Source organism: Neodiprion lecontei, chromosome 1 (assembly GCF_021901455.1).
Source record: "Neodiprion lecontei isolate iyNeoLeco1 chromosome 1, iyNeoLeco1.1, whole genome shotgun sequence".
Classification (NCBI taxonomy): Eukaryota; Metazoa; Arthropoda; class Insecta; order Hymenoptera; family Diprionidae; genus Neodiprion; species Neodiprion lecontei.
Genome location: NC_060260.1, coordinates 39,270,326 through 39,286,618, shown reverse-complemented (window position 1 = coordinate 39,286,618; position 16,293 = coordinate 39,270,326). Strand labels below are relative to the sequence as shown.

Genomic DNA, 16,293 nt, shown 5'->3' with positions numbered 1-16,293 from the left:
TTCATCACAATTTCAACACAATACTTTTTTCCTCAAACTACAGTCCAGATATATCCTTAACGCTATTCTTCATCACCTGCCCTCATTAATGAAACTAAATTTTAAATAACTTCATACTACTTTTGGTCATGGCTTTGCGACTGATTTCAGTGGGCTTCGAATTACTCTGCACTACTAGCTGGACTTCCACTTAGCTCAAAAGACAATTCATGTTGAATGATTCCAAGCGAGTTCATGCATTCGGTTTCAAGTGTTTTGGCTTGGGTAATTGAGGAGTGGTCAACGACACTGAAGGTGATTGCAAATGATTGTATAAAATTGTGAGAAGCCAATTTTACATCGCAACGTGATTTCATGATAATATGACAGGCATCTTTCAGAGACTTCCCACGATTGTGATGTTATACGTAAGATTGTAGGTACATGTTACCCAGTGCGAGCTGGAGTGATTTTATTCAGCGTGACTCGGCAAATTACTTCAGATGTACAAACTTTTCACGACCTCAAGCGACCACTATCAACTTTGTAAGGCATGACTCGAAGCTAGATCGAAAAACTTTTAACGCGGAGAGCGCGATGAGACTTGATCGTGAAGAATTATCGGGAATTTATGCCCTATGACCGGTCGGATTTAAAATGGGTATTCAAGGAGAAACCGCGTGCTCGTTATAAGATGAAGTTGAAAAATGCGAGGACAATCCCTCGAGCTATTGACGTATAGAAAAATAGTTAGAAACTTCGAAACCCCAACCTTCGATCCTGCAGGATAAATGTTCATCAACGCATAGGTAAACCCTTCTCGTTAGCATCGAATGTTCCAGAATATTTCCTCGCTTCCCGGATCGAACAGACTCTTTAATCGAGACACTCAGCCTTGAATCACACCCTTACTCCCCATTTGACGTCATTAGTTCAGTGACTCGTTACTTCCGGGACTTGTTTAACGACTTGCTTTCGGTGCGCGCCGAAGGCGATTTGTGGGATAAATACATCATGAAAGAAATTTTACGCGTTTCCTCATGTACGCGGAGATCGGTTTGAATCCGCGGACTTCGCGTTTGAGGCGTTCAGATACCGTCTGAGCTGTTTCATATCCCGCAATGCATTCCCACGGCATTGGAAATCCGTTAAAAATCCAAGCCGTAAGCTCCATATTTGGTCGAACAAGCGTCCGCCTTGAACCGCGGTTCAGCCAAGCAAAAGATTTGCATATAGCGCCGTACATTTGTTCAGTTTCTGCGGACGCCGTGTAGCTGTGCACTTCTCTCAGCCCCTTAAGAGAGGAATTAGCGACAGAAGTGGAAACTCGAAAAGCGGCTAGACTCTCATCAGCCGTTGGTCGAAAATTATGCCGACGTCTTCTTCTCGATATTACACATCCTCTGTAATATGAAAATTAATTTTTACGCTCGTGATAAGACACGGTAGATACGATCCTGCATTACCGTGGTCTCACTTTTATGCGGCATAAACTCAAGCCGGAGTAATTTTCGCATCCTTAATGCACGTTTGCAGCCTCCACCGGAGAATCGGATATGTTTATACACACGCTCATCCACATATCCGTGTTTATATATTCTCGGCAGATTATCGGGACTCCGTACAGCCGGCGGTATGCGGGGCGTGCCGATAAACTTATACTTCTTGCCGCATGTGCAGCTTGGAAATTGTTAGACCTGAACCCCAATGACTACCCAATTAAAATTATGAAAATTATGTTTACCCTTGAAAGAGATATTCGAAGGTAAATCTTATAACTGACAAACTGTCATGAATATTTCTCGTTGTAACTCTTTACCGGAATTTCGAGTTATCAGAATTTTTCACTTCGATTTTAATTTTCATCAGTCAGTCATTGCCAGAGTCTACATTCTTCTGAAATTGTTATTCCACAGTTTCGAAATATATCCTACGAAAATTACAGTAAGCAAAACTTCTTACGTTCTTAAGAGGATGCTATAGTCAGTTTTTAACGACTGAACAATGTAACAATATTTATTCTGAAAGCCTACACGGCACTGATCCGAAAATGCCGCAATGAGCTAAATTTGATATGCATTGTCGGATAAAAATGTCAAAAAAACTTTCTGATTCCGTGTGAAAATAGCTCCAGGAAATGTTTTCCTGTGAGAAGTGGTAATCCAATTATAAGAATACATTTCTTGGCATGATTGTTGCGTAAAATCAAAACTTTTTTTTTCATATTTCTATTCGGAATTCCATGCTGAAATGCGCTGACTGTGATATTTTCACACCATTGATGCGCGGGCTTAAATAATAATCAAAACAAGTTACATCTAAGGCGATCGGTAAAGTCTGAACTATAGCATCCTTTTAAAGTCATGAATAATCTCACGAATTCGATGGTCAGCTAATTCTTTCGAAAATAATTTGATCCGTTAAAGTCGTTTGCCGACCGACAAAGACATCGGTTTACCGGTAACTGATACCTACGATTGAAATTGATCAATTTCTATAAACTTCCGATAAGCCCCTCGAAAGCACCTGATCACGCCAGGTGGTCGAGACATGGAGCACCATTTACGGCTCAAGGTTTGACGTAATTCCCAATATTAGTTATACTCCTTGGCTATCGCCGCTCAGCAGCAGCAGCGGCTAGTCGATCGCATTCTTCCCAGCAATTCTCCTTCATCGCGTTCATTCCCGGCCGGAGGGAAGAAGCACGGGTGAAAATGAACGAAATCGAATTGAAATTCTCTCCCTCCTGCCACGCAGTCCGGCTAGCAAGCCCATTTACTCGTTTATTTTTCACTCCGATCCTTGCTCGGTCCTTCCCAGGACCCTGAAATTCGCGTGTTCTTAACGCAACTTGATATTTGGATGACAGGCGTGATTGTATAGTGTAGTAGACATGTTCAAGTTCGATTTTAATCTTGCAGCACACCGTCTCCAGACAATCAGAACCAAACTGTTACACACTACGTGAACCTCTACATATAGCGAGCAACTCAATGCCTTGCAGCATCCAAGTAATTTTAAATCATCACTTTCACTGTTCCGAAAAGCAAAATTTTCAAGCAAACAAATGCAATTTGTCAAAGTCTGGACACGATTTGTATAAATCCATGGCGATGATGATAAGACAAAGAATGCTCGTCGACTGTTGAAATTCTCTCCAGTGTAAAACTGTGAAACTTAGAAACTTGTAGAGATAATTTGCTCCAAGATTGAAAATCGAACGGCTCTCTGTGAGCTTATAACAATTCCCGAGCGGCTGATGATCCGTAAATCTACGGAGGTACATATCGCATCGCGTTTTCTCGAGCCAAAGTGTTTCCAGTCAAGTGCAAAGTACTCTGGGTGAAAAATAAGTGAGCAGACTCGCAGCCCGGGCTTCAGGGTCACTCGGAACTATTATGGGTACCATCGTCGTGACCGCGAGATGCAGCAGTTGATCCTCTTACCAGTCTCTGCAGCATGTTTGATCGCAAGGTTACGCGATTTGAGTACTTAGGTTTAATACGAATAACACACGCACGCATGCATGCATGGATCAGTCTTTGCAGTAAAAACTGCGACGATTTTTTGCTCTTTCTTTCGAAGCTGTGAAGTTGTAGGTATATATGGATGGGTATAACTTAGTATTGACTCACTGATACACCTTTCCGCGTATGCCTCGATCGCAGAAGTGAAAATTCGTGTAACCAAAAACCGAACCGCTCGGAGTTTTGCTTAATCCAATATCGACCTTTCGCTTGAAATTTTCATCCCGATCCCAGACCAAGTGAAACACAATTTGTCCCGTCGTTTCGAGTAAGAAGAATATAAGGAAAGAGAAAACTCAGGGACTTTAACGAGTTGAGCTCGACGTATAAGTCTTCAACCGTTACCCAACCACTCATCTTAACCAAATGCGATTACAGTGTAGCGGTTCGTGCACACTCTCAGCAAGGGTCATGATTGGCTTTCGAAAAACTTTCGAAAAGCTATTCTCACCTTTTCCTATCGGCTCACGTAAAGATATTTATCACAGCAAAAATATACCTAATGCCAACTTAGTAACAAAAATTAATCGTAGAAATGTTTAGGAATTTTTTTTTCGTTTTCCCTAAATACTCGACAAGAATTAATTATGATCCTTCTGCGTTTCTCAACATCTTTCTAATTTTCGATCATTTTTGCGGACAGTATCTATGCTTTCAGCAAGATTTCCCCGGAGTTTCTAAAAAATTTACAACCGTAAAAATTCAGTATAATTTATACAGCCAGAGAAATAAGGGGAAAAGAGCAAATATAGAAATGTCGGTAACAATTCATCAGGAAAAAATTCCTCTCGAAGGTTGGTAAGAAATACTATCACCTCACATCTGATGCCAGTTAAAGACCTATACGTATAATGCAGCGTGGATGTATAGTGAAGAAAAAAGAAGGGAAAATAATTTTTTTTTTTTTTTATTTTTTTTTATTTCGAACGCCTGATGTACTCGTATACTCGGTAACCAAACGAGACCAGTATATACATATACAACCTAAGGTTACGCAGGTAAAACGATACGTTAGAAGTAAATTTTTGTTAATCTTTTTCTGATCCTTTTCCTTTCCTTCGTTCCCTTTTTTTTTTTTTTTTTTCATATCTTCTCTTCTCGTCTTCACTTTTATACCGCTCAACTCCTGACGCCTGACCTCCGATGCATTCGACTCAGCCGAGGTGATGTGATTTTAATGACTCGCGCGACTCAAGGCCTCCTAGCCCGTAAGCTTACGGCTCGGATCCTTTCCCTATATCCTGCCGAGCGAACGTGGTGACAGCATCACTTCTACGGTTATCCTCGTCGCCAGTGGCGAGAGTCAGCATTGCGAGATAATTCACCGTGGGACGGGTGTGTTTGTGGATGCCGTATGCACATATTTACATTATACCTAGCCACCCGAGCAATCATGCAGGCGGCTACTTTCCAGACGCCGTCTCTACGGCAGCTACTTTACCCGGAAGCTACTATTACTATATACCAGCGTAAACTTGAGCTAGAGAACATCGCATCGGTGCAGGGAACCTTCGACGCCGTAACGACCCTGCATATGGATTTAATGTAGAAACAACATTAGGCGCTGCACAGATTCCCTGATGCTGCATGTATAATGTTATACCTGCAACTGCACCTATAAACTCGGAGGAAATCGGTGATCGCCGCAGAGTTTACGGCCCGCATTATGGGTTATATATACGTTTTGGTATGCAGATTTTGATACGGTAATTACGGATATTGGCTATCTCGGATGGGATATCTACTAGTAGGTGAACCGCACGTCTTCCAGGATACACTTTTGTCGAATAAACCTGTTTCATGTTGGAAACGTTTTTACCGATTTTGATGGCGGCGGGTGTGATTCTGGTATACGGAACAGACCATCTTCAGGCTGTTAAAGGCGCTCGCTGCTGGTAATGCCACTGGCAGAAAGGCGCCGTTCATTCTCACCAATAATACCGTATAATAAACTATAAAATGGAATGTCTGCTGGCTGTTTCAGGGATCTGAAGATGGAGAATATCATGTTACAGGACCCCTGGAAAGAGCGAATAAAAATCGTAGGTGAGTAACGCAAAGGTATACCTTCGATTATCCCCAGATTACTGTAAAAATAAGAAGTCAAATTTCTTGAAACCTAAAGCAGAGAAATTATTCTTTAGATGAAATTTTTTGTCACGAAACAGCGTTGATCAGATTAGAAATTGACTCAAATTGTGAATATAATTTTTAATTTCAACGTTGAAATGAAATCAACATGGCCGCTGGGTTGCCACGCTTGGGATTCGGTTTCGACTCTGCGATTTTTTTAAACCCAGGAAAATCATCAAACGCTGATTCACGTGAAACAAAATGATGGCAAGAATAGTTCAGTTCTAATTTCATCATCGACGAAAGCCTAAAACCTGAGAATTCAGCTTCCGAAGTTTGACCGCAGATGTCAGTGCGTGCAATTATTATGGTACTTGAAACAAAAATCTTGTTACAGATTTCGGGCTAAGCAACATGTACACCGGTGAGAGCCTGCTGAAAACACACTGCGGTTCGCCGGAGTACGCGGCTCCGGAACTGTTCGTAGTTGGCAAGAGATACGGGCCGGAAGTTGACTTATGGAGTCTGTAGGTTCCGTTAAAATGATCGTTTTCATACGCCAACCGAAGATAGATAATAGTGAAAACTGTCGAGGAATACATTGGGGGAAGCATTAATCACGTGTGCAAGCACCGTCTGCAGACAGGCTGCAGCTGTGATTTAATTTCCCCTGATGCGAGGTTGTTTTCAGGAGAATCTGATACCGGGATCGTGTTTTCGAAATGCGAACCGAAGACCCCTGATCTTGATACTCGTAATATTCGCATCCGTTTAAATTGCTTCTTTTTTTCCTCCCTTCTTTTTAAAAGGGGAGTCGTTTTCTACGCAATGGCAACCGGTCGGCTCCCCTTTCAGAGCCCACGGGACGGTCAGACGTCATCCGAGGAACATAGGAGAAAACTTTTGACGCAAATTAACCGCGGCCTTACTCAGGCCCAGAAGAAGACTATCGCCTCGATGTCAGGCGAGTACAGGAACCTCGTTAATCGTCTGCTAGTGCCCACAGCTCACAAGCGGATCACCATTCAGGAACTTTGTTTTCATCCCTGGATCGCGAACAGGCTAAAGAACGTTGCCTCCAAGGCTTCGCAGGCCGATCTTATTGCTCTTGAACACAACACGGTAATCACTCGACTGTTACGAAGTTTCATCCTTCGCAGTCACAATGCTAAGTAATTTCATGGTAGTCTACGCGGTCGATTCGGGTCAGTCGTTTTAAATAAAAATGATCCTCGGACAACTATCCGCCCGATGTAAATCAAGAAATTACGGAACGTGCTTTGAGCATTCCGGATTACGTACGAAAAGTCGATTTGTAAGAAATCAAGTGGCAATATATTTGAAAAAAAAAAAATATCGTAAGGAGATCAATACGCAAAAAGACACTTTCACTCAAAAAATCATAACTTTGGTACTTTTTTATATTTTCAACTAAAATTTGATGGTGATACCGCTTACATGTGATACTTTTGGGGGAAAAAATAGTTCCACCAAAGGTATTTATTCAGCACGCACCATGTTGTTTGAGCGAAAGTCAGGTCAACACTGAAACTTGATTCTAATGACTAACGGTCCGTACTTATAAGGGGAACCTTAAACCCCAGGTATATGGTGACCAAAGTCCCGTTTGAAGCCAGGGACTATTAGATATTTAGGCCGAAAGATGATCGACGAATCGATTCTACCCAGTGTGACTACAAAGGGTTAATTTCAGAATTATAATATGGTACATTCTCTGAAGTTTTTCATTTAGGATCTTTGAGTCCGCATGAAAATATTTTGAGGATACTTTTCATTTTACAGATTGTCGACGAGATAGCCAAGGCTACTAACATGGACAGAACGTTTATCGAGCGAGATATACTTCAGTCTAAGTACGGAGAGATAGGTGGAATGTACAATATCAAGTGAGTGACGGCAAAAACGAGGGGTGCCAAATTACACTTTAATTTTGGAAGATGAACACACAATATTAAATTACGTCTGCACTTTCGATGCATTCGGCTAGAATAAAACTCGTATTTCTGTTTTTACATCCTGAAACAGAGCTCACGTGATGCGACAAGTCGGATCCTTCCATGCCTTCAAGGCGAGGTCCTGGATCACCGCAACACAACCCGCAAGATACACGAGCGCTCAAAATAACCATACCGCCGAAAATTCCAGGTGCGTTTACGTAATTTTATTCTGGAGGGTGGTTTCACCCCCTTAAAGTGATTAATGGTATATAAAAAAAAATACGTATAGTTTAGAAAAAAAAATTAAATCCTATAAATCGACCTGAGATAACTTCCTTGTAAGGGTGAATTATCAGCTAAAAAAATTCATTTTCGATCTTACTAAGTCACCACGAGCAATTTCCTCCACAGGCCAGCTGGATTTCACGTAAATCCTGAATCTACAAGCACCACTTCGAGGCGCAGCATGGTTTTCCAAAGATCACTGCCTTCGAAACTGGCAGCATCCTCGAACGGAGGCTCCAGAGGTGGCACGTGGACCCCGAAAAATTCTAAAACAACTTCTTCCGCCACATGTCCAGCTCATGGAAATCAATCTGCAACAAGTCCAGGAGTTCAGGGTTCGGTAGCGCACCACGTCAGGTGGGAAAGCAGCGCGGACCGCATGCAGAGCCACATCATAGCCAAGACTATCAACGAGAGGTAATCTCATTCGCAGGTAGTAAATACGAAATTGATCTTGATATTCGACACACCTTTAAACGTTATAGTTTCCAATCCTCACTCGCAGAATTAAAGTTCAGTGTTTGATACAAAACGCTGTGATCGAATGACATTTCTTATTTAAATCCAACGAGTGATTGACTCAACTAAATTGTTTCGTAGGACATTGAATTTCATAAAATCAAATTTGCAATGTTCTCTATCAAATCATTGTATATTCAATCAACCAAATGACTTTTGGAAATATAATATATCTGTGACCAAACGGTTCTCTTGCAATAAATTTAAAATTCTAATTGGTTCAGCATGTAGTAAGGAAAGAATTTACTTGGATAAAACCAAAATTTTTTCCTAATGAACTCATCGTCGTTCACTCGAAACTACAATAGTTGTGACTATAAATTTGGGTTCCTTGTGATAAAGAGATATTTCGCTCTACGGAAACAATATTCCACCAGATAAATAAACTACAAAGTCGCTTCTTCTGAAAATTAGTTTCTTCTGCACAGCGTCGCTGGGTTCGCAGAAAGGCCAGTAACCCGGCAGCCAAGTCAGCCAATGTCGCGAATTGTTCCACCCCGTGAAGTCCGGACTATCCCAAATGTTCATCCGGCTTATCTGCGTCCCGAGATATCCCTGCATCACGATCCAGTCGAACATTGGATAAACCAAAAGTTAAAGAACCTGGAGAAACGTGATCGAAGTTGCCTCCGGGAACAGACCCATCATGCCTCTTCTCAGAACGTGAGATTCGATTTTGATTTATTTCGCACATGATGCGAATCGGCAAGAGATATCGCATTCTTCCGAAAATTTTTATTTTTCATTCCTCGTACCAACTTCGTTCTCAAAAATTTTCCCGTTCATTTTTCGATTATCGATCCATGCGCTTTTCACTTACAATATATAATAGCTAGGTTGTAACTTTTTATCTCAACATGCTTATTTTATCTTACTGCAATCCGTATTAATAATGGTTAAGAACTGCAATCCGCAGAGTGAACAATTCCAGCCTGTGGCAGTCGAGGCCGAATATGACGCGCGAAACGATCGACCCTCGCCACCTACGATTCAAACACTCTGCAAAGACATCCGCTCGAACCAGTCGGGTGCAATGGGTCAAGGAGATCGAGTTACCGAGCGATGTTTCTACAGGTAAACCCTGAAAGCTGCAAGCTCAAGTAGTTGCGGTCAAACCATTTTCAAAAAAGACGACCACGCAACCCTGTACAAAACGAACCGGAAAAACGTGTTATAACGTTGTAAACTCATTTTTATCTTCATACCTTACTGCATAATGTTTTTGAAAAAAAAATCTACATTAAGCAAAGTATATCGAGCTTAAACTGCAGGTCTCCAGCGGTGAAAACGGATGTTCGAACGACGAGGGTCGCCCTGTCAACCGGAACCCGGACGTCAGAAAGAAACATCCGACGTTCAAGACCCCTGACTGCCTGCACCGAAAGCCACAACCCCTCGCTGACAAAGGCTGAACCTAAACACGGAGCGACCAAAACTTCTAACAAAGTAAGGTAGCCTCCGATCTCTAGGACTTGTGCAGAGGGTGAAAAACGTGTTGTGTTGTCCTTCTTGGACATAGACCTTGGTGAAACTTTCTATTGTAAATTTCTTTCAGTTCAATATTTTCATATAGTATAATCGTCAAGGAAACATACCGAGTAAACTTGGGATAAAAAATATGCAGGAACATCGAGAGATTTTCGTTGAAATGATTTTCCGAAAGATTCATCTGGGTCCAATAAATAGTGGAAGACGCCATCTTGGCATTGAAAAAACAATTACGCGGTTGCAAAATCGTATTTTAATTAAAAAACTGATTTCTCATCGTAAATTTAACACTTTTTCAACTCAACACAACGAAATAGAAATTTTCTAGTTTACCTAAAGTTTTCTGCGCTTTCATAATCGTGTGATTAACCTGATCCGATCACCTGTTAATCCAGTGGGACGCCATATTCCAACTGCTGCACCAATTTACCTCAGATATCTTCGGAAATTTGCAATATAGTAGTTTACATTGCGGCTGCGGTTTCTCGGAGCAATCATTGCAGTTTTCGATGAATCCTTGACTGCAGATATATAAAAACTGCCAGCCCTGGTTATCTCTTCGCAATAATTTGCCGGTTACGAGCGGTTACGAGGGTAATTCTAGAACCCTACACTTACCGATCTGTCGTATGGGATCCCAACGTAAAATCGATTCCGCATATAGTAGAATACTGTAAAATTTCTCCCGGACCCACCACTTGTCTGACCTATTACGCCAAAATCCATAAAGGCTAGCTGTCTTTACCGCTATCAGTAAACCTAAGGCTAAAAATAATCGATGCATCGATTAATCGAGTCCAAAAGAATAATCGAACACGACTCGATTGAATCGGGAAGAATGAATCGAATTAGTCGATTAATCGAGTTTGAAAAATAATCGATTAAAGTCGATTAATCGGGAAAAACTAATCGATTTAATCGAAAATCAATTATTTTTGGTCATTCTTACTATGTCACGTTGAAACGAGGTCGAAACGACATCGTATGCTATAAAATGGATGGAATTCTTGCGATTAGCGCGAAGAAGCGTGCAGCATTGAGCAGATCGGAGCGGCGATTCGGTCAGCGATCAGCGCCCATGAAAGACGATCGGCAAAAGTGTCGTCGCCCTGCAAAGGAGCTTCGCTCTCTCGACGAAGCCTCGGCGCCGCAAGTTCCGGGACTCCGATGTCCGACCAACTCCGGGAGCGTCTGCAAAACGTGCGAGCCGAAATCCGACGAAGCGAGGCCGCGCAGCGAGAAGCGCCGGCTTTTCACTGTCATTTTAAAGAAAATTAAACGTATTCGAGGGAAACTGACATAATAATTTACTCCGCTCTTTATGCGATCACGTGGTTCGTTCGCAGATCCGTAGCGCATACCACAGATGTTTTCTTTGATCTATTGTTGTAGGTCTAGCGTGACTTCCTGTTTGGATAAACAGGACCTAATGATGTTTTTTTTTTATTCATCGCAATAATGTGAAGAAACTCAAGCTAGAATAAAAAAAATACAGAATATTGGAAGTAAATTAGACATCGAAAATTCGAATTAAATTGTCTGAGCAAAAGTATGGTTAAGGAAAAAACTTTATATTTTTCTACATTTTTTTTTTTTTTTCTCTTTGTTATATTGGTAATAGAAATCATGAGTTGCGATTCAATTTTTGATTGGCAGCATCTGAGTAGAAGATACGAGAATTTAAAAATGTTGAATTCGAAATGCCAAGTGTTTTCAATTTGCTTCCGAGCTCGTGAACTGATAATTGTACATAGAGATTATTGCTTGAATTCTGTAAAGATTTATGAAATTGACAAGAAAAAAAAAAATACTAAAATTGACTCAATTTACATATTATTTCATTTGGACATTCACCAACGTTGTTTATACGGTATTTATTATACATAGGTCTATATTAATTGTGTATGCACTTCTCATCTCGAAGAAACTCAAGTGTTGGAAGGATGGAAAATTTAACGACGCAGAACACGTGTACATAGGTATAGAAAATGAATAAATTGATAGCGTTTGAATAACTGCGTCATGTTCTTCGGCAATCCATTAAAAAGAAAGTGAAATAAAAACAGAATCGGAAGGAACGAGAGACAATGACAAATATTTTCCTAACCGAGTATACCAAAGAAAATTTATTTTCATATTATAAGTACAACGCGAGTTTTTGAACAATATACCTATACATATACATAAACATGTCTATACAAGAAAAGATAGGAATTTAGTTGTTTTTGAATGGAAAAAATAAGTAACCGACTGAGTATAATATAATATCGCTGGAGCTAAATGAATAAAAAATGGGTTTAATTATACGTATTAGGTAAGAAAGTATCACCGAAAGGAAATAAAAGTTAATACCGTATGCGGTATACCCTAATGATTATACGATTTTTATACAGCTGCTAAAAGCCATTGAAAAAATTTTGCTTTCCTTAATACTGCAATATTATACTTTGAACAAATACTCAACAAATATATCCTGCAGCGATCATTGTCTATCATATACATGTGAGTTATTCGATTGTAATCCTGTTATTTTGTATTGCCAGCGAATGAGAATTGTTCTGTTTTTTTTTCTTCTTCTAAGCAACAAAAGTATAAAATTCCAATAAGTATAAATACACAGTAGTGTCTAATACTGTTTCAAAATGTCAAATATTAACGTACGAGTACGGTGAGTTAATTAAAAAATTATCATTAGTATTATTTGTTTCAATAAAGATATTTCAAGTATAACGATTGTCTCATATCGTCGTAACCAAGTATGATATAATATCATTTTAAATATCACATTTATCCGAAGCTCTTAAGGCGACAGAAATCCAGTCTGCGTGTATAAATCAGTCGATAAATTAGTAAAATTTTACTAAAGTATAATTAATCTGCTCCGTTGTCAAATCGACCAATTAATTAGCAAACGTAGTAAGTTATCAATGACTCGCACGAAAGACACATTTAAAAATTTACTTCTTCGATTTTGGGCGTTCTATGATCGGAGGAGGGGGGAGTGACGGTTCGCTTGGATTTCCAAGCCATACAGACTTGCTGAAACGGCCTTTTATTACAGGGGCTTGCCACTTACTAGTCGATAATATTGTCGTCGTTGGTCTCTCCGCCGTAACCGTGGCTATAGATATATTCCTGAAACGACAAAAAGATACATCGAATTATGAAACGAATCATAAATGACGAAACTTTGAAATCTTCTTCTGAAATTTAAACTTCAAATGTGTAAGTTACCTACTTCGTCCAGATTTTAAGTGTTTGGTAACTTGTCTTAAATTCGCAGATATGTAGAATTCATGGATTTAATTTACATTCAACGGTTATAATAAATGTTATCCCTCTCACCCGTTCCTAAATTTCGATGTAAGTAAATTTGGCCGTCTGTTTTAGGAAAAATAAAGAAATTGCAAGATGGGTTACAGGAGAAAATAAAAAGGTGCTCGGGTCTATAGGAATAATATTTATTAAAAACTGGGCTCACATTACAATACAAATATCGAATGCATTAAATGCTAAATAATTGTGATAAACTTACATGGCTCCAAAACTGAGAACGGACATTATGATCTGATGTAAAGGAACTTATTGACGTAAAGTGTAAAATGATATTTTTATACATCTCAAATAAATTAAATACTTTGGTGTAAAACTGTGCGTAAACAAGGGGAAGAGAAAAGAGACTTCTCCATTTTAATACAGAAGTGATTTAATCCAAACAGATCGTTTTTACGACGTATTGACTATTGATTTATTTCTTCAATTCTTTATGATCAAATCTGTTGCTAAAAAATTGATGAGGAGATACGAGAAAAAGAAAGGATGATTACGTAAAGCGGTGAAAATTTTAAGATCACAAATCGTTACTCGCTAATCTGTTCTCAATCGATCAAATGTGAGAGAAAAGTAATGATGTATAAATTATATTACATAATTCAAAACGGAAATATTAATCGTTCTCAATTAGTGCCATGGTACTTGATTAGGATGACTGATGGAACCCAGCTTGTAGTACCTTGTGGTGGATAGCGGTGCCTGAGTTCCTGAGATCGAGTGACTCGGAGGTGTTGCTATCTGTGGAATTTCGGCACTGTGAGCCGAGGTTCCATCTCCCTTCAAAACTGCTACACATTTCCAATTATTCACGTAATTATCTTTCCATAAACGAACGCAGCCGTCATCTCCTGAACTCGCTAATATGGTTCCCATTATGTTCCAGCACACTCGCCACACCGTACAATAGTGATCATCAAATTGGGCAGCAGTCGTAATTTCAAACCGAGACAAACCGCTTTGAGCCGCATCTCTGAGGAGAAAAAAGAACACTTGAGGAGCAATTTTTTTGAATTTTTCAATGCCAATCATCATGCGAGAGTATTTTCTTAAAAACAATTTCTTCCCACTTTTAGCGAAACTTACTGCATTGGTTTTAGCGTTACAATCCGTACATCTTTGGTGGCTATCGCTAAAGTGTGAAAACTACGTCCCAAGTTGGGTGCGAATGCAATATCGTGCACGGGGTCAACGACGTTGGATAATGTCTCTGTTTTTGTCCACCGTCTATTGTTTTCTGAGTATTCGTATATGAAGACCTTGCCGCCACTTGATGCATTCGAGTCGTCGCTGCCAACTGCGAGCATAGGTGGGTGGAGCCTGAAAAAAAAGGAAAAGCACTGCACTTCCCCTTATTTTTTAGGTGTTCAGTTCCAGCAATATTGAAGAAAATTTTGACTATATATACCGCGACAATGAAGGATTCCATGTTAAACAACTGCATGGAAGTTTACAGCTAATTTCATGCTGCAGAGTCCACTGGCTCAGGTTCATCACATCTGGTGCTTCGTAAATTCTGATCACTCCATCCGCGCTACAGGTCGCAAGGAGAAGACCGAGAGTCTTTGGCGCAAACTTAACATCTGTTACTGACGTCCGAGAGTCGACCAAGTTGGTCCGCCGCACCCAATGTCGCATCCCTCGTTCACCGGAGCCTGAACCTTCGCCAACTGAAATTTGATTCGTACAATCAATACAAATGCTCTGCTGCTTATCGTTTTCCAATCCAAGATCAGAAATTTATACCAATTTCTTCCCAGACCGCTGCAGTTCTATCAAATGAACACGTCGCCAAAACCTGACCAAACTCGGGATGCGCCCAGGTTACTTTCCACACAGATCCGCTGTGTGCTTTCCATGATGCTGTCAAGTGCCAGTTATCGTGTTCGTCCTCGTCCCAAACCTAAGAAAAAAACATAACAAAATGAAAGCGTGAACGAGAATACTGCTGTAATATCAATTTTGGCAAAGTGAAGGAGTAGAGAAGAAAATATGTGATTATGCGAATGAAGTTGAGAATATGCGTGAAATGAGCGAGAAATTCGAAATTCGGTTGGAAGCTCTACTCACTTTGACAAACTGGTCGCTGGAACATGTTGCCATGCGTTGGCCATAAAAATCGTAAGCTATGTCATGTATCAGGTCCTTGTGTTCGGCATTTATACTATGGGCTTCAAACATTTTCTACTCTATCATCAACAATCACTTGGATTTAATATTAACAAACCACGCCGCTGTTTTTTCCGCCTCTGGCGTACTTGCAACTCTACTCCTATTCCAACGGAAAACTAGTTTTAAGATTACAGGTTATGATTTCGGATGAGGAAAACTTAAGATTGAGGTTAGGATCGTGATAGAATACGCCAAGTTGAGATGGGATACTTTCGCCTAGCTTTACGCGAATCAGTTACCCGCCCTTCATTTCAGAGATTTATACTCGCAGTTGCCTATATGCAGGCGCAACACAAAATTACACGTCCGCATGAAACATTTACTTAAAAAATTTGTTACTTCCATCTAAAACAATTTTTTAGCTCTACCAACAGCTCGATTCAAAGATAAACCAGAAATGAGTACTTGAAAAAACTTTCGAAGCTTTGTTAATCTCTTGTTTTCATCTATCGGCTAAATCGAATATTTAGTAAATTCCGATAAAACTGTTCATTCGGCTATTCTTACAAAACATACATTTCTCTGTTCACGTAATTGTCTTGAACAGTGGTTCAAGATTTTTCGGACTATTGATTCCAAAATCAAAGTAAGCCTTTTCAAATATAGGAGCAAAATGAAGATGGTTGATTCAATATGATGAATTGAAATGGATTTTGTATTCATCGACGATGGAAAATATATTTTCAATTAGTTTGCTCCAACGTGTAAAATCAGTAAGTTGTATTGGCTCGATATCAACACTTAAACTCGTATTCTTTTGTAGTTCCAATATCACAATATCATATACGGACTAAAGAAAATAAACCAATAATTTATGACTAACATCGTAGTTCTGAATCATCACAACAAATGCACTTGTATAGAGACATGGAAAATTATTATGAATATAAATGCAAAATCAGGGAATTATCAGGCTAGTTGGTCAATTCGATTCTTCAAAGACTCCGAATCGAACCAGAGAA

The 16,293-nt window shown here is 39.8% G+C and overlaps 2 protein-coding genes across 3 annotated transcripts; one reads left to right on the top strand and one right to left on the bottom strand.

Annotated features, from left to right (window-relative positions):
* Positions 1 to 8,804: 8,804 nt before the first annotated feature.
* Positions 8,805 to 11,368, top strand: LOC124292857. The gene is made up of 4 exons (XM_046731201.1): positions 8,805 to 9,004; positions 9,258 to 9,415; positions 9,613 to 9,787; positions 10,847 to 11,368. Exons 1-4 carry the CDS (start codon positions 8,819 to 8,821, stop codon positions 11,105 to 11,107), a joined length of 780 nt encoding a protein of 259 aa, XP_046587157.1. The 5' UTR covers positions 8,805 to 8,818; the 3' UTR covers positions 11,108 to 11,368.
* A 328-nt stretch (positions 11,369 to 11,696) lies between these two features.
* LOC107218620 (nucleoporin SEH1-A) lies at positions 11,697 to 15,514 on the bottom strand. Of its 2 annotated transcripts, XM_015656544.2 has the most exons (6): positions 15,230 to 15,514; positions 14,906 to 15,062; positions 14,568 to 14,829; positions 14,246 to 14,479; positions 13,842 to 14,132; positions 11,697 to 12,964 (listed from the first exon to the last, which is right to left on the bottom strand). In XM_015656544.2, exons 1-6 carry the CDS (start codon positions 15,338 to 15,340, stop codon positions 12,787 to 12,789), a joined length of 1,233 nt encoding a protein of 410 aa, XP_015512030.1. In that variant the 5' UTR covers positions 15,341 to 15,514; the 3' UTR covers positions 11,697 to 12,786. The 2 variants fall into 2 exon arrangements, with proteins under 2 accessions (XP_015512030.1, XP_015512031.1); XM_015656545.2 differs by lacking the exon at positions 11,697 to 12,964 and having other exon boundaries at positions 13,275 to 14,132.
* Between the last annotated feature and the right edge of the window lie 779 nt (positions 15,515 to 16,293).